The sequence below is a fragment of the Sphaerodactylus townsendi genome, linkage group LG06 (assembly GCF_021028975.2).
Source record: "Sphaerodactylus townsendi isolate TG3544 linkage group LG06, MPM_Stown_v2.3, whole genome shotgun sequence".
In the NCBI taxonomy this organism is placed as follows: domain Eukaryota; kingdom Metazoa; phylum Chordata; class Lepidosauria; order Squamata; family Sphaerodactylidae; genus Sphaerodactylus; species Sphaerodactylus townsendi.
This window is the reverse complement of record NC_059430.1, coordinates 64,924,354-64,945,077: the sequence shown is the minus strand read 5'-3', so window position 1 is coordinate 64,945,077 and position 20,724 is coordinate 64,924,354. Positions and strand designations below refer to the sequence as shown.

Genomic DNA, 20,724 nt, shown 5'->3' with positions numbered 1-20,724 from the left:
CTGGACAGTAGCAGCTGTAGACTTTTGTTCTTTCTTTGTCTGCTTCCAGGAAAGTCCACGTCTTTAAGTTCCTTGAGTCTTTATCTAGCTACTATTCTCTGTAAACCTCAACTTTGTGCTCTCTGTGCACCTTTGACATGGCAAAATACTGCTGCCTTCTGACTCCCTAGGCGCTTGTACTGAACTGAACTGACTGAACAGGGGGATTACTGGGTAATTAAAAAAAGACAGCCTCTTGGGAAACTTCTTAAAGGGACAGCGGCTAACTAAAATTCCCTCCCTTTGGAGACCATACAGAGGACTAAACCTATGCTATCTATGGGAAACTTATACTTAACAATAAAAATAATAAAGGCTTCTGTGGGGGCATGACATAGGATGTTTGAATAATAGCTGTATCTTCAATGTTTGTGATGTCTAAATTGTAAACAAAGGAGCCTAAAAGAAAGAGCAGGGGATGCAAACATACAGCTGTTCATAATTTCTCTGCTTCTGGGATTGTAGAGAGTGATGTGTTGGAATGCTTGGAGTTAACTCCCCACAGTAAACTCCCCGAGTTCAACAAAAAGGCCTAGAAGCCAAAGTCTGATGTTGCCTCTTGGCACTGGTATTCAGAGGTTCACTGCCTCTGAATATGGAAGTTCTGCAGTTTCAGCTCTCACGACAGATTTTTCAAGATCAAGTCAAGAAAGTAGATTCTGAGTTTGTACCCAAGCAGCCCACAGCAGCTTCTGGCCTTGGCTACCCAGGCTGATGAAAGCTCACTATATAAATTCACTCACTCACTCACTCACTCACTCACTCACTCACTCACACACTCACTCACTCACTCACTCACTCACTCACTCACTCACTCACTCACTCACACTCTGTGTGTGTGGGGGGGGAGAACCTTTGGGTCATCCAGGGGTTATTTTGGGCTGCACCCTTAGCAATTAGAGGACAAATTCTTGTAGATACAAGTGTGAAATAGGCATTTAGAGGAAGAGATGGAAATTTAGGCTTGATATTAATCCAAAGGAATGAGTGGAAGGTAATAAAACATTATTCACAGGAGTAATAAAACATTTTGAATGCATTTTAAGTCGTATGACACTTAAAATACTTTTAAATGTTATAACAGTTGTTAATTTTGAAAGCATTTTGAAATGTTGTCAAAAATGTATCTTCTGTGTGCCATGGCCCATTGCTGTGTTCAAATTTGTGAGTTGGGACATGTTCTATAATGTGATGGTGGCTTTGAGATGACCTGGCGCAAAAAATCGTTCTTTGGTTGTAATGGGGGAGGGTGGCCTTTGGTCACGGTGGGGGAGGGTGGCTGGACACTATGCCAACATTCCAGTGCCCATGCTGCTGCCACCAGCATAGTAGGGCTGGAGTTATGGTATGGGGAGGAGCTAACATTAGTAGTCTCCCTCTCAGCCTTTGTTGGCATTATGCTGGTGGCCTGCGCCTTGGACTTTTGCCACCAAAAAGGCAGCATAAATCCATTCCGCCCATTGGGGGCTTCTCAGTGGCAGGGATTTTTTTTCTGCAGAAAAAATTAAAGGAGTTTTAAAAGACATGCGTGGGCATATAGTATGTTAATTCGGAATACATTTGTTCTTTTTTGTCTTCAGATCTTGCTCATTATCGCCTCAGTGATTGGCATAATTGTGTACCGGCTGTCTGTGTTTCTGGTGTTTTCAGCAACACTCCCAAAGCACATTAATGGTACAGAAGCAATCCAGAAGTATCTAACTCCACAGGCAGCAACTTCAATCTCTGCCTCAGTCATCAGCTTCATAATCATTATGATTCTGAACATGATCTATGAGAAGGTCGCAATCATGATTACTAACTATGGTAAGATTATCAAGTAGTAGCCCAACACCCAAAGTTTGCAAGAAAAAAACTGAGGAAATGTTATGCTTAAAAATGGGAATGCTAGCAAATAGGGTACCTCTACCATGTATTTTAAAATTTTACTATACTTGCTTGCAATTACTGTTAAGCGTTTTAAAATGCAGTCTTCTATCAGAGAAATACAGCATTCTCCATGCCTAAGAAATCCTTGTGTGGCCAGCATGAAAGGGCCATTGTTTATAGTGAGATATTTATGAAACCAACAAAGCACAAATGATTACTATAATTCTTCCAGGTTTATGACAACCATCAGAACTGCATAATACATTCAGCTGCATTAGTTATTGTTTAGAGTAACCATTTTCTTGTAAATAAATCAGAAAAGAACCGATTCTAAAGCGTTAATTCCTTAGTAATAATAGATATACTTTTGAAAACATGCTGGGTTTTTCCCCATCCTTGTCCTTTTTATTAAATGAACTGTCCTATTTTGGTACATGTAAAGTAGCTGTATTCAAATATCTTTTCATTTGCATCACATCAAAATTATGTACTGAATCTTCTGGAGGCATTTTTGCATTGAGAACTGCTGTTTGTTCATGTGTAGAAGAGCAAAAATTCCTCTCCCCTTTTTTGTAACACATAGTCATGGAATTAGCATAATGGTTCCAGTATATTAGGCAACTCTAAATTATCTGTGTTATAATTATGTAAATTGCATTCAGGGGTGCACGACACATATGTATTGGTCTCCAAAGCTGTTCTCAGGTTAACAATTTCTTTCTCACCCCATCAACTGCAGAACTACCCAGGACGCAGACTGATTATGAAAATAGCCTGACCATGAAGATGTTTTTATTCCAATTTGTCAACTATTATTCTTCATGTTTCTACATTGCATTTTTTAAGGGTAAATTTGTAGGCTACCCTGGTGACCCGGTTTATTGGCTTGGAAAATACAGAAATGAAGAGGTATAACTGGAGTGTCCACTGTGTCTGTGGGTGTGCTTTCCCATAACCAGAGATAGTCAAACCAAAATAGATGTTTGATGCAGTTAACTTAACCTCAGTGGCCTTTTCAAAAGCAAAAGGACCTTAGTGTAGTGAAGGGGATTCTTAACCCCTTTTGTATACTACAAGGAAAACCTAAATCTGGAGTCCGTATTTGGAAAAATAGCTGTGGGAGGCCAGTTGGGAGTGGAACAACCCCCAGTGGGTGAAGGCTAAAGGCTCCAGTGCCTTTAGTATTCAATCAGCTCCTCCCAAGCTGCTATGCATTTTTTAAAAGTCCTTCAAGGTAATGTTATATGGCTTCGTGTAATGTTAGTCTTCAGTCTAGGCCACTTTGTCCTCTCTAAGGGCTACACTGGAAGTAGTGATGGTGCCAAAGTTCAAATCTGGAAACTTGCAGTGATGAGCTTAACAGTTTTCCACATAGTACTCAGTAGAAGCTGGCCTCAAACTTACCAGAGTTCAGGCTTAGCTCATCAGAACTCTCTCCAGTACCTCAGCTTTCCTCCTGCTGCCACAAGTTCCTTTCTTTCCATAAAAATTTCTGGGCAGTGGTGATAGAGAAACCTCACAGAGCCATTTCCATGAATTCCATGGACAATGGACACTGTTCTAGAATACAGCACTTGGGATACAGTCATAAATATGCACAGCATCATCTGGGTCCTGATATATGTCGTTTCCAGGGAATCTAATGCATAAAGTACATCCTGGAAGACAACAAGTTAAAGTATCTATGGTTTGCATCCAGCCAGCTTTTTCACTGAATGTGACCTAGTTCCCTTCCTTACTGGAGCCCCTGTCCCACATGGCTTATTTCCATGATGGCCCCATGATCCACAGCATGGCTTGTTTTGTGTTCAAAGTGGACTCTACCCACCCTTATACCAGCCAAGACACTGACTTTATTCAGCTCCCTGATGCTTCACTTGCTGCCATTTCAGTGTCTGAGGCCAACCCAGAGAGACTGCCTACAGGGCCTTCCAGGGGCTTTCCCCACTACAGGAGGAAGCTAAGGTCGACTTCAGTGGAGGGTGATTCCAGGCTGTTCCCACAGCAACTGAGTTGGCCCCCTGGAACCGAGCTAAGTGGACGGGATCATCTTGGTGCCTGTTTCACTCCTCGATCGTGATTGGCGCTTGTGTTACGGCGGGAAACGGGAGCGTTCTTTTTTTTTTTACAGTTTTTACAGTTTACAGTTTACAGTTACATGCGCTTTCTGCCATGACTCTCCCATTCTGCACATGCCACAAAAGCAGCTCGTGATTGGTTGAATGGATGAGGTGTCGTTTCGATGCTTCCCCACTTCGAAGCTTCGAGGCTGTATTGACCTTGTTCCAGCAGAAAAGTGTAGTTCATAACTTTGACAAGGATGTCACAGTTCTGAGAGGGGGGAACTGAGACAAAACAATGTTGAGCTCGGTGGCAGTGGGGATTCACTGAGGCGAACCTAGGTAGAAACCAGTTCAACTCTGTCAGTGGGGAAAGCCCCCCAGTTGCTGAACTAGACTGTGGGAATTTGTTGGATACCCAGTGATATTACTGGAAATCTTTAGAGTCATCTTAGATTTTATAGTGTGTATGTGTTTTGTAAAACTGTCACTAGTTGAGTTTATTCCAAATAGGTGGGGGTCATCACTAATTAGAAGCAGTCTGAAGACTGCTGCTAATATTCAAGTCATTTCTGATTATGTTACTTTGCACAATCCTATGAATACAATAAGGGGCAACACTGCTATGGAAAATATCGCCGTTATTTTATGTACTAGTAATCTGAAAGCATAAAAGACTTTGAAGCTGTTTCAGTCCAAAAAACAAACAAAAATAAATCCAGGCAGCTTTTTTACTAAATCTCATTCGATTCCCCTCCTCACTTTAGACCCCGTGACACATGCCTTTCATTTATATGCATTTTTAATTATGAGCCTAAAAGTTTGCCACATAGACCTCCTAAATTTTTATTTATTTATTTATTTTACAAGATTTATATCCCACCACTAAGGCAGCTAACAATTCAAAACGTACATAATAAAATTATATTTAAAACCATTAAAACCAGCTGCCCCCAAAATCACACACATTAAAACAATTCAAAACAGAGCTAAAATATATAGCAGTATATAAAAATAACAATTACAGCATTGGTCAGGAATGGTCACTGAGAGAACACTAAACGAAACCAAAAAAATCTTCACGTGCTGGCGGAAGATAGCAACAGAAGGGGACAGATGAATTTCCTTGGGGAGAGAGTCCCAGAGCTTTGGTGCCATGACTGAATACTAACTATATAGTTTAAAATCATAGGAGATGTAATTGTCCCAGTTGAGGTTATGGAAGCTTATAGAAACAGGTCATATCATGAATACCAAGTAAAAGGAATCATATGCCCAAACATCTCACACATTATCTTTTGTCATCTTTACAATGGCTCAGGTAGGCCGTTGTAATTATCCAGCATTGCAACTGTGGGTTCTGAGAGTTTGCCTGAAGTCAACTAAGGAGAACTTGACTGAAACAGCATTTATACAGGGGACTTCCCTGATCACAGATCACAGATGACAAAAGATAATGTAAGCTCATTCCTTTTAAAATGTAACGCCTTCTTCTACCCCACTTCCTATTTCATCTTTAGTGTGATCCAGGTGGATGTCTTCTTGAACTTACAACACAGCTGACAATAGTAATGGGAGGGAAAGCAATCTGGAATAACATTCAAGAAGTGCTTCTTCCGTAAGTAAATAATGCTGAGAAGTAACTTTGTGCAATATTTGTATGCAGCATTTTAGTCTGTGTTGTCCTTGGGCAGAATGTGTGTGTGTGTGTGTGTGTGTGTGTGTGTGTGTGTGTGTGTGTGTGTGTGTGTGTGAGAGAGAGAGAGAGAGAGAGAGAGAGAGAGAGAGAGAGAGAGAGAGAAACTGAACCATTAACTCATAAAAGAGAATTAGTTCAGTAATAATGATCCAGTCTCTGAGATGTTCAGAAAGATTTTGAGGATGGTAAGAAAGGTTTTTTCTGTTCTCCAGTTTTAGACAGGGACAAAATACATCTTTTTCATAAAAGCACTGGTGAAGATGTGTGTGAGAGAAAGAAAAACCAGGAGAAAACATTGGGATGGGTGTTTTCCTTTCTCTGGTGTTTCCCCCGTGGCCAGTATATCTTGGATAAGGAGGTGAATCATCCCGGTCTCCCATGATTACTGCATGGCTTCCGGGTCTAACTTGGGCCCGCCCTGCGAGATTTCTCTTATCCCACGCCTTTCAAAAAACAGTAAAATTGGGGGTTCTTTTAAAAAACTGCATTGCTCCCGCTCCCGTTCAAACACAACAGGAGATGAACTGGTTTATTTTTCCCACCTCACCATCTGGAGCCAATCAGAACGGCGGAAAAACGGGACAGTTTGCGCATGTGCGGCAACGTTGGTGAAGAAAATGAAATTAAACCGGGGGCTATGCAAGTTTTTCCTCCCGGCCTGAACGCGCTGAAGGGGTGCTGTGCGGAGGGAGGAACTGAGATAGAAACATTCCAGTATGTATGATCCCGATTTCCCCCCAGGATATTTTGGCCATGGGGGAAACGCCTCTGTCTCATATGCTATGAATCTAATGTAAATGAACTGTGGGCTACTCTGACATTTCTAAAATTTTATATTATGCAGTATATACTAAAAAATCCTTGCGTCCATTGCATGCCCACTCAGTCCTTTCAATCAGATACACACACTGAGAGTTCTGTGTACAGAACTTAATTTATTGACAGGCATGAGCTCAATTTAGGTTGGGAATATGGAGAAAGGGACATAAGCACATAAGCCTTCCCCCTGACAAAGAACGATCCTGGGGAGATGCAGTTTGCATTCTGTTCTCTCTGAACAGTATGATAATATTGCATACAAATATATTGGGAGAAAATTATACGTGTTCTTATTTTAAATATTTCTCCCTGTATCCATTTTATTTGGGTTACATTCTTCAATTGCAGGAGTTCGTATCATTAATCTATGTAGAAGTATCTGTAATACTTCAGAACCTATGCAAAAATTGCTAAACCAGTTGTCAAACCATTTTATGTTATTATCTCAATCATAATCAAATCAGATAATTAAAAATCTGTACTAATGAATCTGAACTGGAACCAAACTTCATCCTTGTTAATCAAGGACTGATGTCTTTGCAGATGGTCTAATCTGCAATGATTTAGGGTTCAACAAATTCAGGGGAAATATTTGCAGAAATTTAGTTTTTAAAAAATTAATTGGGGATTCTTTTGATAGTTTTGTATTCTTTTGATAGTTTGTCAGCAAGGTTAATAGCATATAAAATATATTTACTGTACTACTGAATATCAGAATATGTTCTGAATATGTACTGAAGCGTGCCATTTTTGCACTTACTATGTATTTATTTAAGAACAAGCATGGAAGTAATGCAAACATTTTAAAATTGGTTAAAAATGGATTCTGGGATGAAGGCGTACAACAAAGATGTTCTGGTACAACAGTTCAACTGGCCTCTCCGTAAATAGTTTTAAATAGCATTAATTAGCTCAATATAGCTGTTTCAGACTCAGATTGTTAGGAATTAGTGACTTTATATTAAGCAAAGCACTATTTCGTTCCTGTTGACTACTTTATCATGTACCTCATCCACACAGAACTTCCCAGTTATTCTGTGCTAAACAAAGAATAGCTGCTATTATTGCTATCAGGCAGTTTATGTGTTGTATTGATTCGTATCAAGTTCTGAAATTAAATTTTGCAATATAATCTCCTAGACACAAAATTCAGAAGGAAAAGTATTGCCATTCAGAAAGAGTGACTCTGTATAATAATTACATTTTTATAAAGATGCTTTAAACACTACTTGGTGGGAGTAAAATGGTTCAGTTCTAATTGACTCTACTTATGTAGTGCTGAGGGTCCAACAATATATTGAACCCAATTATATGTATCTTTATTCTGATATTTTCTTTTTTAAAATGAAAATATGGAATTGGGGATGCTTCATCCTTTTTCGGTGGCTGTACCACTCCCCAAAGCTGGGTTTCATCAGATGTGGGGAAAATATTACTGTTTGTATCCCTCAATGGTTAAAGAGGTGGGGGGAAATTTGTAAAACAACTGGAAAGGAAAGGTTGAGCTACTTCATTTCCCTACACCAGTGGTTTCCAAGCTTTTTTTTCACTTGAATGCTTCTTGGCATCCCATTTCCTTGAAATTGTATCCCCATATTAGTAAACCCATTGCAAAAAATTTTTCACATACCCCCAAACACACTGGTGCACACCCCCTGGGAATACGTGTACCCCAGGTTGGGAATCACTTATTTTTCCCACTGAAACTCATAGTTGTGATAAATATTTTAAATTTTAAAATACAGTGTCAGAAAAAAGATGCCGTGTAACCATGTGTAATATTCAGTTTGGTCTTGATCTTTAGTGTGAGACACTGAAAAATCATCCAACAGTCAAACCTATCCTATATGTAGTCTAAACCTAGTCCCGTGTGGATCCAGACAATAGACCCAGACAATGATGAGCAGGGTTCAGATATGGAGAATTCTGAGCCCTGGAAAACCTGGAGCTGCTGCTACATGATCCAGGCAGGTGGGGGTAGTAGCACTGTGTGTGTATGGGGAAGAGGGGGAGGAGATGGGGTAGCACTACTGTGTAAGTCAGGCAGTCATTGGTGGCAGCTCCCCCACTAGGCTGGTGCATGGACTAGCTGGGGAATGAGCAACCCAGTGAGGTCTCACAGTCCCCTGCTTGTTATTCCATAAGAACAAAATATTTATGGTACATATTCTTTAGAAGACAGACTAAATCTTAGTTTCATCCAAAATCATAGATGGTTTAAGAATCTGATCGGAAGATGTTGCACTGCTGCTCGGTCGGAAATGATTGTCCCACGCTGGGAACAGGACTACCACCTGCAACCAATTGGCAAGCTTGGATTGTTTTATGAGTATCTTGAAATGGGTAAGCTAGCAAATGGATTCTCAGTTTTGCAACATAATGTATTGAATCCAATTTTTCCCTTTAATTCCACCCAATAAATAAAAAAGACTAAAGAAGTAAACATTTACAGACTTTTAAAAAGCAGGAAAGCTAGATTAATTTTTTTAGTTTGGATTTATTTTTTAAAATCCTGACACAAAGAAATTAGATATGCCTATGAGAAATATGACTAAGCTGATCTGAATGTACAGTTGTCTGTAGCAGCAAAAGAATTTCCTCATGAACATCAGAAAATCCTAATAAGCCCTTGGAGCATTCTTCTTCATCCTACACATATAAGGCTTTGGCTCATTTTCAGAATAGAATTAGCTTCTGTGTAAATGCTAACATCAAAGTCAGGGGGCCTGATCAGGTTCCTTGAGAGTTCTTATCTGGCCCATGAGCACCCTGGAAAAAGTCTGGAAGCTGCTGGGGCAGGATGGGGCACTTAAATTTTTATGGGCTGAGGTTTTTTTGCTCAAAACCCAGCTTGCCATGACCTTGGGCAGAGTCTTCCCTCCTATTTTTGCAGCCTGTTTTTAAAAGGAGTGCATACCAACTGCTCTCTCCTTCACATCATGTGCAGTTGGCATGCTTTCCTTTATCCCATGTGCAGCTTGGTTTCCCAGGACTGGAGGAGCTTCAGTTCTTGGAAAATAGTAAGCTGGAGAAAGGGGTGGGTGGGATTCAAATAATTTAACAACTGATTGTACACAAGCACCATTTTAACAACTGGTTCCACCGAAGTGGTGCGAACCTGCTGAATCCCACCACTGGGTGGGGGCAATGGTGGAATTCAGCAGGTTCACACCACTTTGGCAGAACTGGTTGTTAAAATGGTGCCGGTAAACAACCAGTTGATAAATTGTTGGAATCCCACCATCAGAACCGGTTGTTAAATTATTTGAATCCCACCACTGGGTGGGGGCCTTGTTTATATTTACTGTCAGAGGCTGGCTGAGAGCAGGATTTGCTCCTCTCAGCAATTGTTGGCTCTGACAGGTAGTAAGCTTCTGCTGTTGCCTGCTGCTTTCCTCTTTCAGCAAGAGCTCTGTAGGAGGTGCAGAATGGGGCTTGGAGGCATGCTGCTGTTGCTCATGAGTGGAATACAGCTGTCTTTACTCACAAGCAATTGTTGGTTGCAGTGTGATGCTCTGTTCAAGGATAAATTTTCTGAAGTTAGCATTAGCAAATCTTACTAATTTTGCAGCCAAATTACCCCCAACTTAAGGCTTTTGATCTTAAAATTTTCCCTATGTTTAGGACTACACACATATGTGAACGGCACTTCTCTGTAATTTATGTTAATAAATTAAAAAGTATGTTTGCAGCTTACCTGAACAGCATACTAAAAATTGCTACAGTGCAGACTTTGACTCCATATTTTGATGCAGTAGTTCAAAGCAAGAGGTGTCAATTATCAAATACTGTTAAATAAAAGAAAACATTATAAGAGTGTTATTGTTTTAAGCATATTTGTATTTTAAGTAAAAGATACCATTAATTGGTTTTGCCTGTGTCTTCGATAAAGTTTATATCTCCGTATACATGAACCAGCCTAACCAAGTGACACTTCTGTCATATCTAACCTTCATAACAAATGAGTTTGAAACCACTGATTTAAACTGTGTTATCGTTTTTTTTACAGTAAGAAATAAACATAGGGGCAAAGGGTACTTGGAGGTGTCACCAAAAAATCTGCACTGGTTAGCCAAGCAGATTCCATTTCATAATTTTTTTTTAGTTCCATGAGGATTCAGAATGTTTGTGCTCAGAAGTTCCAGATTTCTGGGATGTAACAGCCCATGTTTATCAAGGAACCAATACTTTTGGGCAGCTGGGAGCAGTTCTGTGTTTAGCCACAGAGATACACTGCTCTGACCTCTGAAAAGACACAATGCTAACGTTTCACCAATGTATGCTGCATTTGTTTTTGACAGTTATACAGTTTGGATTTGTGACCTTATTTGTGGCATCATTTCCTCTGGCACCTCTTCTGGCTGTAATTAACAATTTGCTGGAAATACGTGTGGATGCCTGGAAGATCACAACACAGTTCAGGCGTATGATTCCTCAAAAAGCTCAGGACATAGGAGCATGGCAGCCAATCATGCAAGGAATAGCCATTCTAGCTGTGGTTACAAATGTAAGTGCAGTCTTATAGCAACAAAAAATTGTACCTTCAATTTCAGCCATTTTGTAATCTTTAGTCCAATGTTTATGCTTTCACTGTCTGTATTTTCTCTTAATTACTTGTTTACTAACAGTATGCTGAAATGGCAGAGTGGTTAGACTAAGACCAGGGACAAACCAGTACTAGTCCTCACTAAGCCATGGAAGCTTGCTGGGGAGCCTGTCATAATTTTCAGCCTAACGAACTTCACAAGGTTTTTGTAGGTAGAAGGGGAGATTAATGTGGCAGGCTATTTTGGGTCCTGGTTAGGGAAAAAAGGATAAATCCAGGAGAAAGGTGGGTTACAAATAAAAGTGTAAAATAGTTAACTTACAAGTGGGCATCCCACAAAACCTGTGGGGAAGAAATCCAGGTTCCTTTATCTTTGCTTCCTCTCGTCTCCTCTTACTTCTCTCAATCTCTCTTTCTTTCTTTCTTTCTTTCTTTCTTTCTTTCTTTCTTTCTTTCTTTCTTTCTTTCTTTCTTTCTTTCTTCCTCCCTCAACTCCTTCTCTTACTCTCTCCCCATGCCTGTCTTTTTCTCTCTCATTCTGCCCCCAGCCCATCGCTTTTCCACTTTTTGCCCTCTACCCCATCACTCTTTCTTTCTGACCCCCATTACTCTCCAGGCTAGCTGCCCAGCAACAGCAGCATTCCTCACCACCTACCTGTTTGCTCCCTAAAAGCAATAGTGGCAATATTGGGGAGGCTGCATGGTTCTTTCCTCCCCCAACTGTGGCGCACTTGCCTGCTTCCTCTCACCCACCCCAGCAATGGTGGTGCTCCTAGCCACCTGCCTGCTTCTCCCCCCCCCCGCCCAAAACAGTGGCACTCCCACCTGCCTACCTGCTTCTTACCCCACACCCAGCAATAACTTAGTAGTGGTACTCCCAACTGCCCAACTGCCCACCTGCTTTCTGACCCATCCACCCCTCCCATCAGCATGCATGGTATGACTCCAGGCCCCATCCCTTATCTTGGAGTCTGGCTGTAATGGGAGCAGTGTCTGGGAGTTCTCTGAGCTAAGAGCAGCTCCCAAAGTCTGCTACCACAGTCGGGCTGGGCTGGAGCAGCGCTTGGCATCTGCCATAGCCAGTCCTGGAATGGCTCCTGGGTTCTTCCAGGCTCTTGGGCTCCGCTGCACTGCTGCCACCAGGCCCACCACAGCTCCCAGGCTGTGCAATTCCAAGGCCCACTGCAACTCCCTATGGACACTGCAGAATCATAGTAAGTGCATGGTCATTCCAAAGCCCTGATCAATAATATTTGCAACGTAGCAGCTGGGCCTGTGACACTGGTATAAATTAATCCTCCAGCCATGTTTATGCTTACCTAAATTCTTCAGGATAATATAAAAATTCAAGCATAAAATTGCCAGCATCCTATCTTTGCCTCCTATTCCATCCTCAGGAGCTGATAAAAGAAAATTCTGTCCAGAGAAAAAGATTTCAAAGAGATTTGTGCAAATGGAGCAATCAGGACTACAACATTTAAGTGTTTAATCAGTTACATTAATTGACAAAAAGATTTATTTTGTTAAATAATGCTGTCCCTCGTGAGCAGCAATTTTTTTATAAAAGATGTTAAATGACTAGTAACGAAGACTTGATAATTAGCAGTTTTGGAAAATATCTGGTAGCTTTGCCACCAACAGAGGGTCCCACTAACTGTACATCTCTGCTTTTCACATACCCTGTAATTACTGAGCTAGTGCTTCTTTTATGATATATCTTATTTCTTTCCATTTCACATATTTGTTTCTATAATACCCACAGAGCTACAAGTGGTTGTTGCGGAAAGCTAACTTGGAACAGACAGTTTGTCCAACACAGCTGATCTCAGTATATCAGACTGCCAATTTTAAAACTAGTTTTCATTTGCTTTACATAAATGGAAAAATGATTATAACTTAGAAAATCAAGATCCTTTTCCCTCTCCCAGTATGATTCTCTAAAACTCAGTCTGTGAATCAGGGGTGAGGGAAATGTTTCCCTTTTGAATACTCAAGATAATTAATTCTGCTTATGTCCCCATGGCTATATACAGGACATCTGGAAATAATGTGAAATTGAAAGTGAAAGTTTATGTGAAAAATACCTTGTAAAAGAAAGGCAGTAACGTCGAGCAAATAGAATACTTTGAATTCAGAAAAAAATTAGGTTCTTGTTTAATCATATGTAGGAAAAAACACAAAATATTTTGACACTGGGGAGTACCAGGAATGCAGTATATTACAACTATAATTTATTAACTTTCATGTATTGTCCTCTCATTGTACTTAACACAGAAAATCTGGTCCTAATCCGTGAAGTCACTGTGATGCTATTTTAACACATAATGTTCTCACAGTATATATTTATTTTGAAACCCACAAGAGAAAGGTTTGAAGACACCTGACATAGTTTTGCCTGTGAAGCTAAGTAGGCTGGGACTTGCTAATAACTGGGTCATCAAGACTCCAAAACCATTACTCTCAGCTTCTTGAAGATAATTAGGGTACTTTTTTAAAAGAACATTTAGATCAATCAGGCCAGTGGTCTATCTGGCATACTTTCTTGCACCAGTGGTCAGCAAGTTACCCTGGAACAACAACAGGGGATAGAGACTAAGACTGTTTCTGCACAGTCAGATTTGCATGGCTGCATTGGCATGATTCATGCCGATGCAAGCCCTGGGGCCGTTTGCTCGAACAACTCTACGGGCTGCACAGCTGGTGGAGCAGGCTCTGCACAGCCGCGCAGCCCCCCAAACAGCATCTTACCTTCTCCTGGCTTCCATCTCTCTGAGGAAGCCAGGGGACACGCCCCTATGGCCAAAGCGACGGCTGCAGCGACAGAGGCCAGGTGGCGTGTTCCCTGGCCTTCTCAGAGCGACGGAAGCCAGGAGAAGGTAAGAAGCCGTTTGGGAGTGGCGCAGGGAATACACCGGCTTCCACCTGCTGCCGTTCGCTCGGCAACGGGTGGAAGCCAGCATATTCCAAAACCTTGCCCCCCAAGCGAGGTTTGAAAGTGGTGTCTTCGCGCTGCTTGGGGGGGGGCAAGGATGGTGCTGCTGCGATGCAGCAGCGCCTCCTGTGTGAACAGCACCCCAGGGACGGTGTTTTTTCCATCCCTAGGGTGCTGTTTTTTGGCCGTGCAGAAATGGCCTAAGACTATGCCCTGATGTTGCCTCCTATTTCACAGGTGTACTGCTTCTGGATATGGATGTTCCCCTTACTAGCCATGGTTGAGATTCACTGATAAACCTACTCTCCATGAATCTTCTAAACTGGCTATTGTGGGTTTTCCGGACTATGTAACCATGCTCTGGTACTTTTGCTACACACGCCAGCTGGGTGATCTTGGGCGAGTCACAATTCTTTGGAGCTCTCTCAACCCCACCTACCTCACAGGTTGTTTGTTGTGAGGGGGGAAGGGCAAGGAGATTGTAAGCCTCTTTGAATCCCCTTACAGGAGAGAAAGGGGGATATAAATCCAAATTATTATTATTATTCTACATTGGGAGAATAACAAAATAGCTGTAGCTACTAAATGGTAGTGATCTGAAAAGGAAGTCCTATTTGACAGCAGGATTCTAGAAGGGGAAGGCTTACTTTGTTTCATTTGTATCCTCTCATTTCTTGCAAGAACACAGACCATTGTGCATAGCTTTTTACAGCTACCACAATAATAACAAAATAGTTATCCTGGGAATTATGCGGTTTACTGGAGAGATTTGAATATGCTCAGCATCAAAATGGTACAATTATTTTTTTTCCCCAAGGAAGATGCAGAGAAAAATTATTTGTCTTCAGATCTTTTTGTTAAATTGTATTCATTGTTCTCTCTTTTGAAACGCAGGCAATGATCATTGCTTTTACGTCGGATATGATTCCCCGCCTAGTTTATTACTGGTCATTTTCAGTTCCTCCCTATGGGGATCACAGCAGTTATACCATGAAGGGGTACATAAACAACACGCTTTCAGTTTTTGCTATTGCAGACTTTAGAAATGAAAGCAAGCCAGTCTTTCCATGGTTTAAGAATCAAACAACATGCAGGCAAGTTCTGTTCAAAATGGATATTCTTAACTTTTTAACATCAGAATGCCATAACCTATTAATTTCCTTTACAATGTAACAGCAAACAACAATCAACCAAAGAGAAGATTAAATATTGTATTTTATCTTTAAAAATATTTTATTTAACAAAAATATGTGTCAGGATATCTAGCTTATTCTGTAAATTAGATCTACATTTTGTCCTACCTAAACTCTGCATATGTTATTACAGAAAGTGTTAAAATGACTGATTGAATTTCTTTAGATACCGGGATTTTCGATACCCTCCTGGACATAAACACCAGTATGAACACAATATCTATTACTGGCATGTTATTGCTGCCAAATTATCTTTCATCATTGTCATGGAGGTCAGTACATTTCATCCTGAGCTGCCCCATTCAAGAGTGTCTTTAATATTTTATATTTAAAAGAATCAAATGCAGAACATCCCTGTCATCGGGGTGTTGTGTGGTTTCCAGGCTGTAAGACCATTTTCTAGTAGCATTTTTTTTAGAGAGCTGCTGAAAATTCACCATTTAGTACACATCTGTTCCCCAACGCCTGTACACAGTGTTAAGGAGCAGCAGTGGCGTAGGAGGTTAAGAGCTTGTGTATCTAATCTAGAGGAACCGGGTTTGATTCCCCACTCTGCTGCCTGAGCTGTGGAGGCTTATCTGGGGAATTCAGATTAGCCTGTACACTCCCACACATGCCAGCTGGGTGACCTTGGACTAGTCACAGCTCCTCGGAGCTCTCTCAGCCCCACCTACCTCACAGGGTGTTTGTTGTGAGGGGGGAAGGGCAAGGAGATAGTAAGCCCCTTTGAGTCTCCTACAGGAGAGAAAGGGGGGATATAAATCCAAACTCTTCTTTTTCTTCTTAACTTTTCTTTTCCACACTAGCATAGTAGGGTTGTTGGACTGCCTGACAGCTGACACATGGTGATGGCATTAACAGTAGCTTTACTTCTTTCAGATTCTTGCAGCTGAGCTGAAAATGCAAGAATTTGTCCCCAGACATGATTGGGAAAAGTCCCTCAGTAACCAGCCAAGAAATTCTTGGTGAAATTCTTCCACTGTCATTTTAAAAGCAGAGCCTTATCTGTGAGCTGATTTCATTTTGAGATTGGCTCCCTCTACTGAAATAAATGAGGAAGGCCACTTGCCCAAAGCCTGATGATGTATAGAAGCACACAGAAGTCTGGATTGACATATGTGTCAGTTCCCTAACCCTATATATTCCTCCCTATTAATTGTTATATATTCTGAATAACTGTCTTTGTTTATATTAACCTTTTCTAGCATCTCATCTACTTTGTGAAATTCATCATTTCCTATGCCATTCCTGATGTGTCACATAAAACCAGGAGCAAAATTAAGCGACAAAAATATCTGACACAGATACTCCTGCATGAGAATCCTCTGAAGTCTATGAAGAAAAATATGGGGAACATCGCCAATAAAATATTCAAAGGAGCAGATGGCAGTTTCCGGCCTAAATACGAATAAAAGCTTTACAAACTGATGGTGTCTTACCCTGTGGAATTGCAACTGAGATGTGAAAGTTTTTACCAGAAAAAAAGAAGATTTGACCCAATGTCTTGGTAGAATAATGACAAGAAAAGAAGCTAATATTTAGAAATCAGTTTAGCTACTTATTGTGGACTGATAAACATAGGAGAGTTTGATGTAAAATTGTGGTCCATTCTTCACAGCACAAACAATAGCTCATTCCGCACATGCAGAATAATGCACTTTCAAACTGCTTTCAGTGCTCTTTGAAGCTGTGCGGAATGGCAAAATCCACTTGCAAACAGTTGTGAAAGTGGTTTGAAAACGCATTATTTTGCGTGTGTGGAAGGGGCCAATGTTAAAAAGAGACAATTGCTTATTTTCATTCTGCATAACCAGAGGCAGTTTCTGGTGTGTTTTCCAGACAGCAAAGACATCAGAGGAGAAAAGATACTTTTCCCCACTCAACTGTTTTGTTCTCTGTTCAGTGTCACCCTCAACTTGCGCCCGACATTTTGTGTGCAGCTAAAGGGATTCTCCCTGCCACCATTTGCTGAAAGTTGCCCCAGGACATTTGCTCTACAGGCTCTGATCCTAGGCACCTTTTCAGCCCCAAAAGCATAGTTATATTCAACTTGTCCCGCTGATTCTGGCAATATATAGTTTTCCTTTTTTAAAAAAATTCAACGAGCTGTCTCTGTAGCTATGCAGTTACAAATGTGAGAATTTTTCCCACTTGAAAGACAGGTCTGCTATCCATTAAAAAGTATTGGGTAGGTCTGCCCTCTGTGGACCAACTTTAGTTTTTTTCTAAAGTGGATTCCACATTTTCTAAAGTGGATTCCAAAAACAGCAGTGTGAAAACAGTGTGAAATGGTTTAAAATGATGTAAAAGGGTTTACACCATTTTCACACCACTGTTTTTGGGCCACGAAGAATCCACCTTACTTTACAGAAGAACGAAGTCGATCCACAGAGGGCAGGTCTACCCAGTGCTTTTCAATAGGTGGCAAACCCATCATCCGAGAAGCTAAGATTCTCATATTTGTGTAGGTGTAGCTATGGAGATAGTTCCACAAAAAAAATTAAAAAGGAAAACTATATATTGCTCAAATTGGCTGACCATCTAAGTATAACTATGTACTTTTTGGGCTAAGAAGGCACCCAGGATCGGAGCCTGCAGAGTAAACATCCTGAGCCAACCTTTATCAAATGGTGACAGGGAGAATCCTTTCAGATGAACACAAAATGATGGGAGCAAGCTGAGGGTGAAACTGACCAGACAGTAAAATAATTGGGCTGGAAAAATAAGTTGCCTCCTGAGCTCTGCATTCCTCACAGCCAGGCAGGATATGTCTTGCAGGTGGCTTGGGGGGAAAGATGCACTTTCTTTCCCTAACCCCTGGGCTCCCTAGTTTAAACTTTTTCTAGAAAAAAGACACCTTGGTCAGAAATAAGGCATCTTGAGGACATCTTGGGGAAAAATATGTGCAGAATTCCTTCCCTAGATACCTTTTTTAAGGTCATCAGGAGGTCTTATTTGTGCTGTGCAGAAAACAGGCCTGTGAATTGTGCCTTCCAATTCTAGGTCATTTGATGTGATATTTAGAAACTGAGACTTAAAAATGGTACCAATTCAGTGAACAGATTTTGAGTACCTTGATCACTTTATCCAATTTATTAATAGCCCTATGCAGACAATAAATCTGGAAATAAATGTTCATGGGGTGGGGAAGCTCTGGATTGTGCCTACTTGTTCATCCTCCACCTTCATACCTTATAGATCCCTGTACTCAGATCTGAAGTATGTTGAGTGTACATGAGCATACCTACTGGAAAAATTATGATCACTACATGGAATTGGGGTAGGGCCAGCGGACATGGGCTGGAGTGTCTTCAGTGGATGCGTATGAAAATACAGACATTTTATTCCTTAAAAGGACTGATTTAAAGATATTCTCTTACAACTGAAGGCTAAACTTGGGGTGCACTGTCATCACCACTGCAGAAGGCTACACTGAGAAGCATCTCAGTAAGCAAATGTTTAGTTTGGCCCACACATACTGAAGTCCCTCTGGCTTTCCTCATATGACTTCATCCACAACACAAGGACATTTTTTTATTTAAACCAGCTAGGAGTTTGGGACAGCTGTAGTGGTTCTTGAAAATTAGAGGAAAATGCAGCCACAATCACTGGAACAGTGGCTGAACACTGGAACAGTCTCTGTGAACCACTCCAGGATTTTCAGACTCTCCCTTTCAACTGCATTCTTGCTTGCTGTTTCCACTATAAATAAGCTGAGAAGTGGGGGTTTTCCATAGAGCCACAGACTCCAAAGGTTTAACTGAAAATTCAGTTCAGAATCTGGGACTGCAAAGATGTACAGCACTGACTTCGATGATTTGTAAGCTATGTAAAACCTTTGGATTGGCCAACTGATGTAAATACTAGTAACATAACCCTATGTCTTTGGTAGAGTAATGCAGTACAGTAAATTCAACTTGCTTTATTTCAGGCTTTATTTCTAGAGAAACAATTTGCTTCATGGATTTTGATCTGGAGAATATCAATTACATTTTTATTTCACTTTTCTTCCACAAAGCTCGTGCTTGTGTACCTGGTTCCCATTTAATCTTTACTAAAACTCTGAAAAGTAGGTTAGGCTATATGAGTGTGAATGGCACAGGGCACTCAGGCAACATCATGTCTGAATTGGATATTGAATCTACTTGGAGACCAAAACACCTGTTTGTCATCATAGCTGGCCTATCGTGCAGGTCTCAATTTGATATGATCATGCACTGCCCCAACCTGACCTTAACATATAATAGCACCCACCCAACAGGAAGGGTTGCAACTTGAAGGGAACATCAACACTACTTTCACAGGCATGCAGAAGTACTCTGTGTAGCTTCTGGATCTTGGCCTTTTTCTCTAATTAATGGGATCCACTGTACATGATACAGAGAAAGAAAGAGAGATTATATGTATGTGTGTCTGTACAAAATTCCCATATTCTGAAGAGATCCACATGGTCTATTCTTTTGATTTCTGATTCATAAGAAACAAATACTTCCAGTGGGATGAGCTGATTGCTGTGCCACTACAGAGTAGTCTGCCATTAATTAAAAAACCGTGGTTTTCAGCACATTAGAAATATTGGGTAATGCCTTCAAATTAACTCTGTGCAAAATTCTATCTGATCTCATAAAGATCCTGAATAGATAATCAGTCAGTTTCAGATTACATCTAACATACATCTTTATTAAAGTGCTTTTCCAAAGTAATAGACAAATGTATATATGATGACAATGTACACTATCATTGGGACCACTGACATAGAACCATACTAAACAGAGTTATTTCCTTCTAAGCCCATTAACTTCCAATGGATTTAATAGGATGTCATTCTGTTAACTTACTTATGAGTAGGATCCATTGATCCACTAGTATTTACTCACATTTTATTATGTACAGTATCGATGACAATATATGATATATATGTACCAAGAAGTACCAAAACTGTTTATTCATACAAAATTATTATAAACTTCAGAATTGTGAAGCTATGTAACCTATTGATGGAGTGCCATTTTGTTTTAATTATGGTAAGGGAAAAGAATCTCAATAGGCAATACTTAAAAATATTCTCTATTTTTAATTTGTTATAGTCCCTCCATTTCCAGACTATATTTTGCTATGGTCATATGGATTACTTCTGTGAGGTCTGGTTTTTGGAATGCTGAGAAGCAGAAATCAGAGATCCAATCTAGCAACCAGACTAGAAATAAAATGACTTTGTATCCATCTGTAGTTTTCTCTGCCTAATCTTCCATACCTCTCAATTTACTTCTGTCTCTAAATATTTATAGATTGCATCCAGTAATAGTTATTGCTTACAGGAGGGATCTCCAACATGGTGCCTGTCAGTTCCATGGTGCTGCAGACACCATTCCTGGTACCCATCAAGTGTTTTTAGAAAGCAGGCAGGGCCATGTGAGACTTTTCTTTAGCAGGGCTGCTGATCAGCCACAGGAGATATTATTTGCTGTAAAGATTAAAAGGCATTCTGTTAAACAGTCTGAAGTATTGAAGAGTTACTATTGTGTGTTAAAGTGCTATCAAGTCACAGCTGACTGAGGGCAAGCTAG

The 20,724-nt window shown here is 40.5% G+C and overlaps 1 protein-coding gene across 3 annotated transcripts in view; it reads left to right on the top strand.

Annotated features, from left to right (window-relative positions):
• The window catches only part of ANO6 (anoctamin 6), a 79,902-nt gene extending 59,522 nt beyond the window's left edge, over window positions 1–20,380 (top strand). For all 3 annotated transcript variants that reach the window (XM_048500462.1, XM_048500460.1, XM_048500461.1), the window contains 8 exons: window positions 1,620–1,845; window positions 2,648–2,817; window positions 5,489–5,586; window positions 8,699–8,829; window positions 10,788–10,993; window positions 14,859–15,058; window positions 15,324–15,429; window positions 16,363–20,380. In XM_048500462.1, the coding sequence (XP_048356419.1) occupies window positions 1,620–1,845; window positions 2,648–2,817; window positions 5,489–5,586; window positions 8,699–8,829; window positions 10,788–10,993; window positions 14,859–15,058; window positions 15,324–15,429; window positions 16,363–16,569 (1,344 nt within the window). In that variant the 3' untranslated portion in view covers window positions 16,570–20,380. The remainder of the gene's footprint in view (window positions 1–1,619; window positions 1,846–2,647; window positions 2,818–5,488; window positions 5,587–8,698; window positions 8,830–10,787; window positions 10,994–14,858; window positions 15,059–15,323; window positions 15,430–16,362) is intronic.
• Window positions 20,381–20,724: the final 344 nt, after the last annotated feature.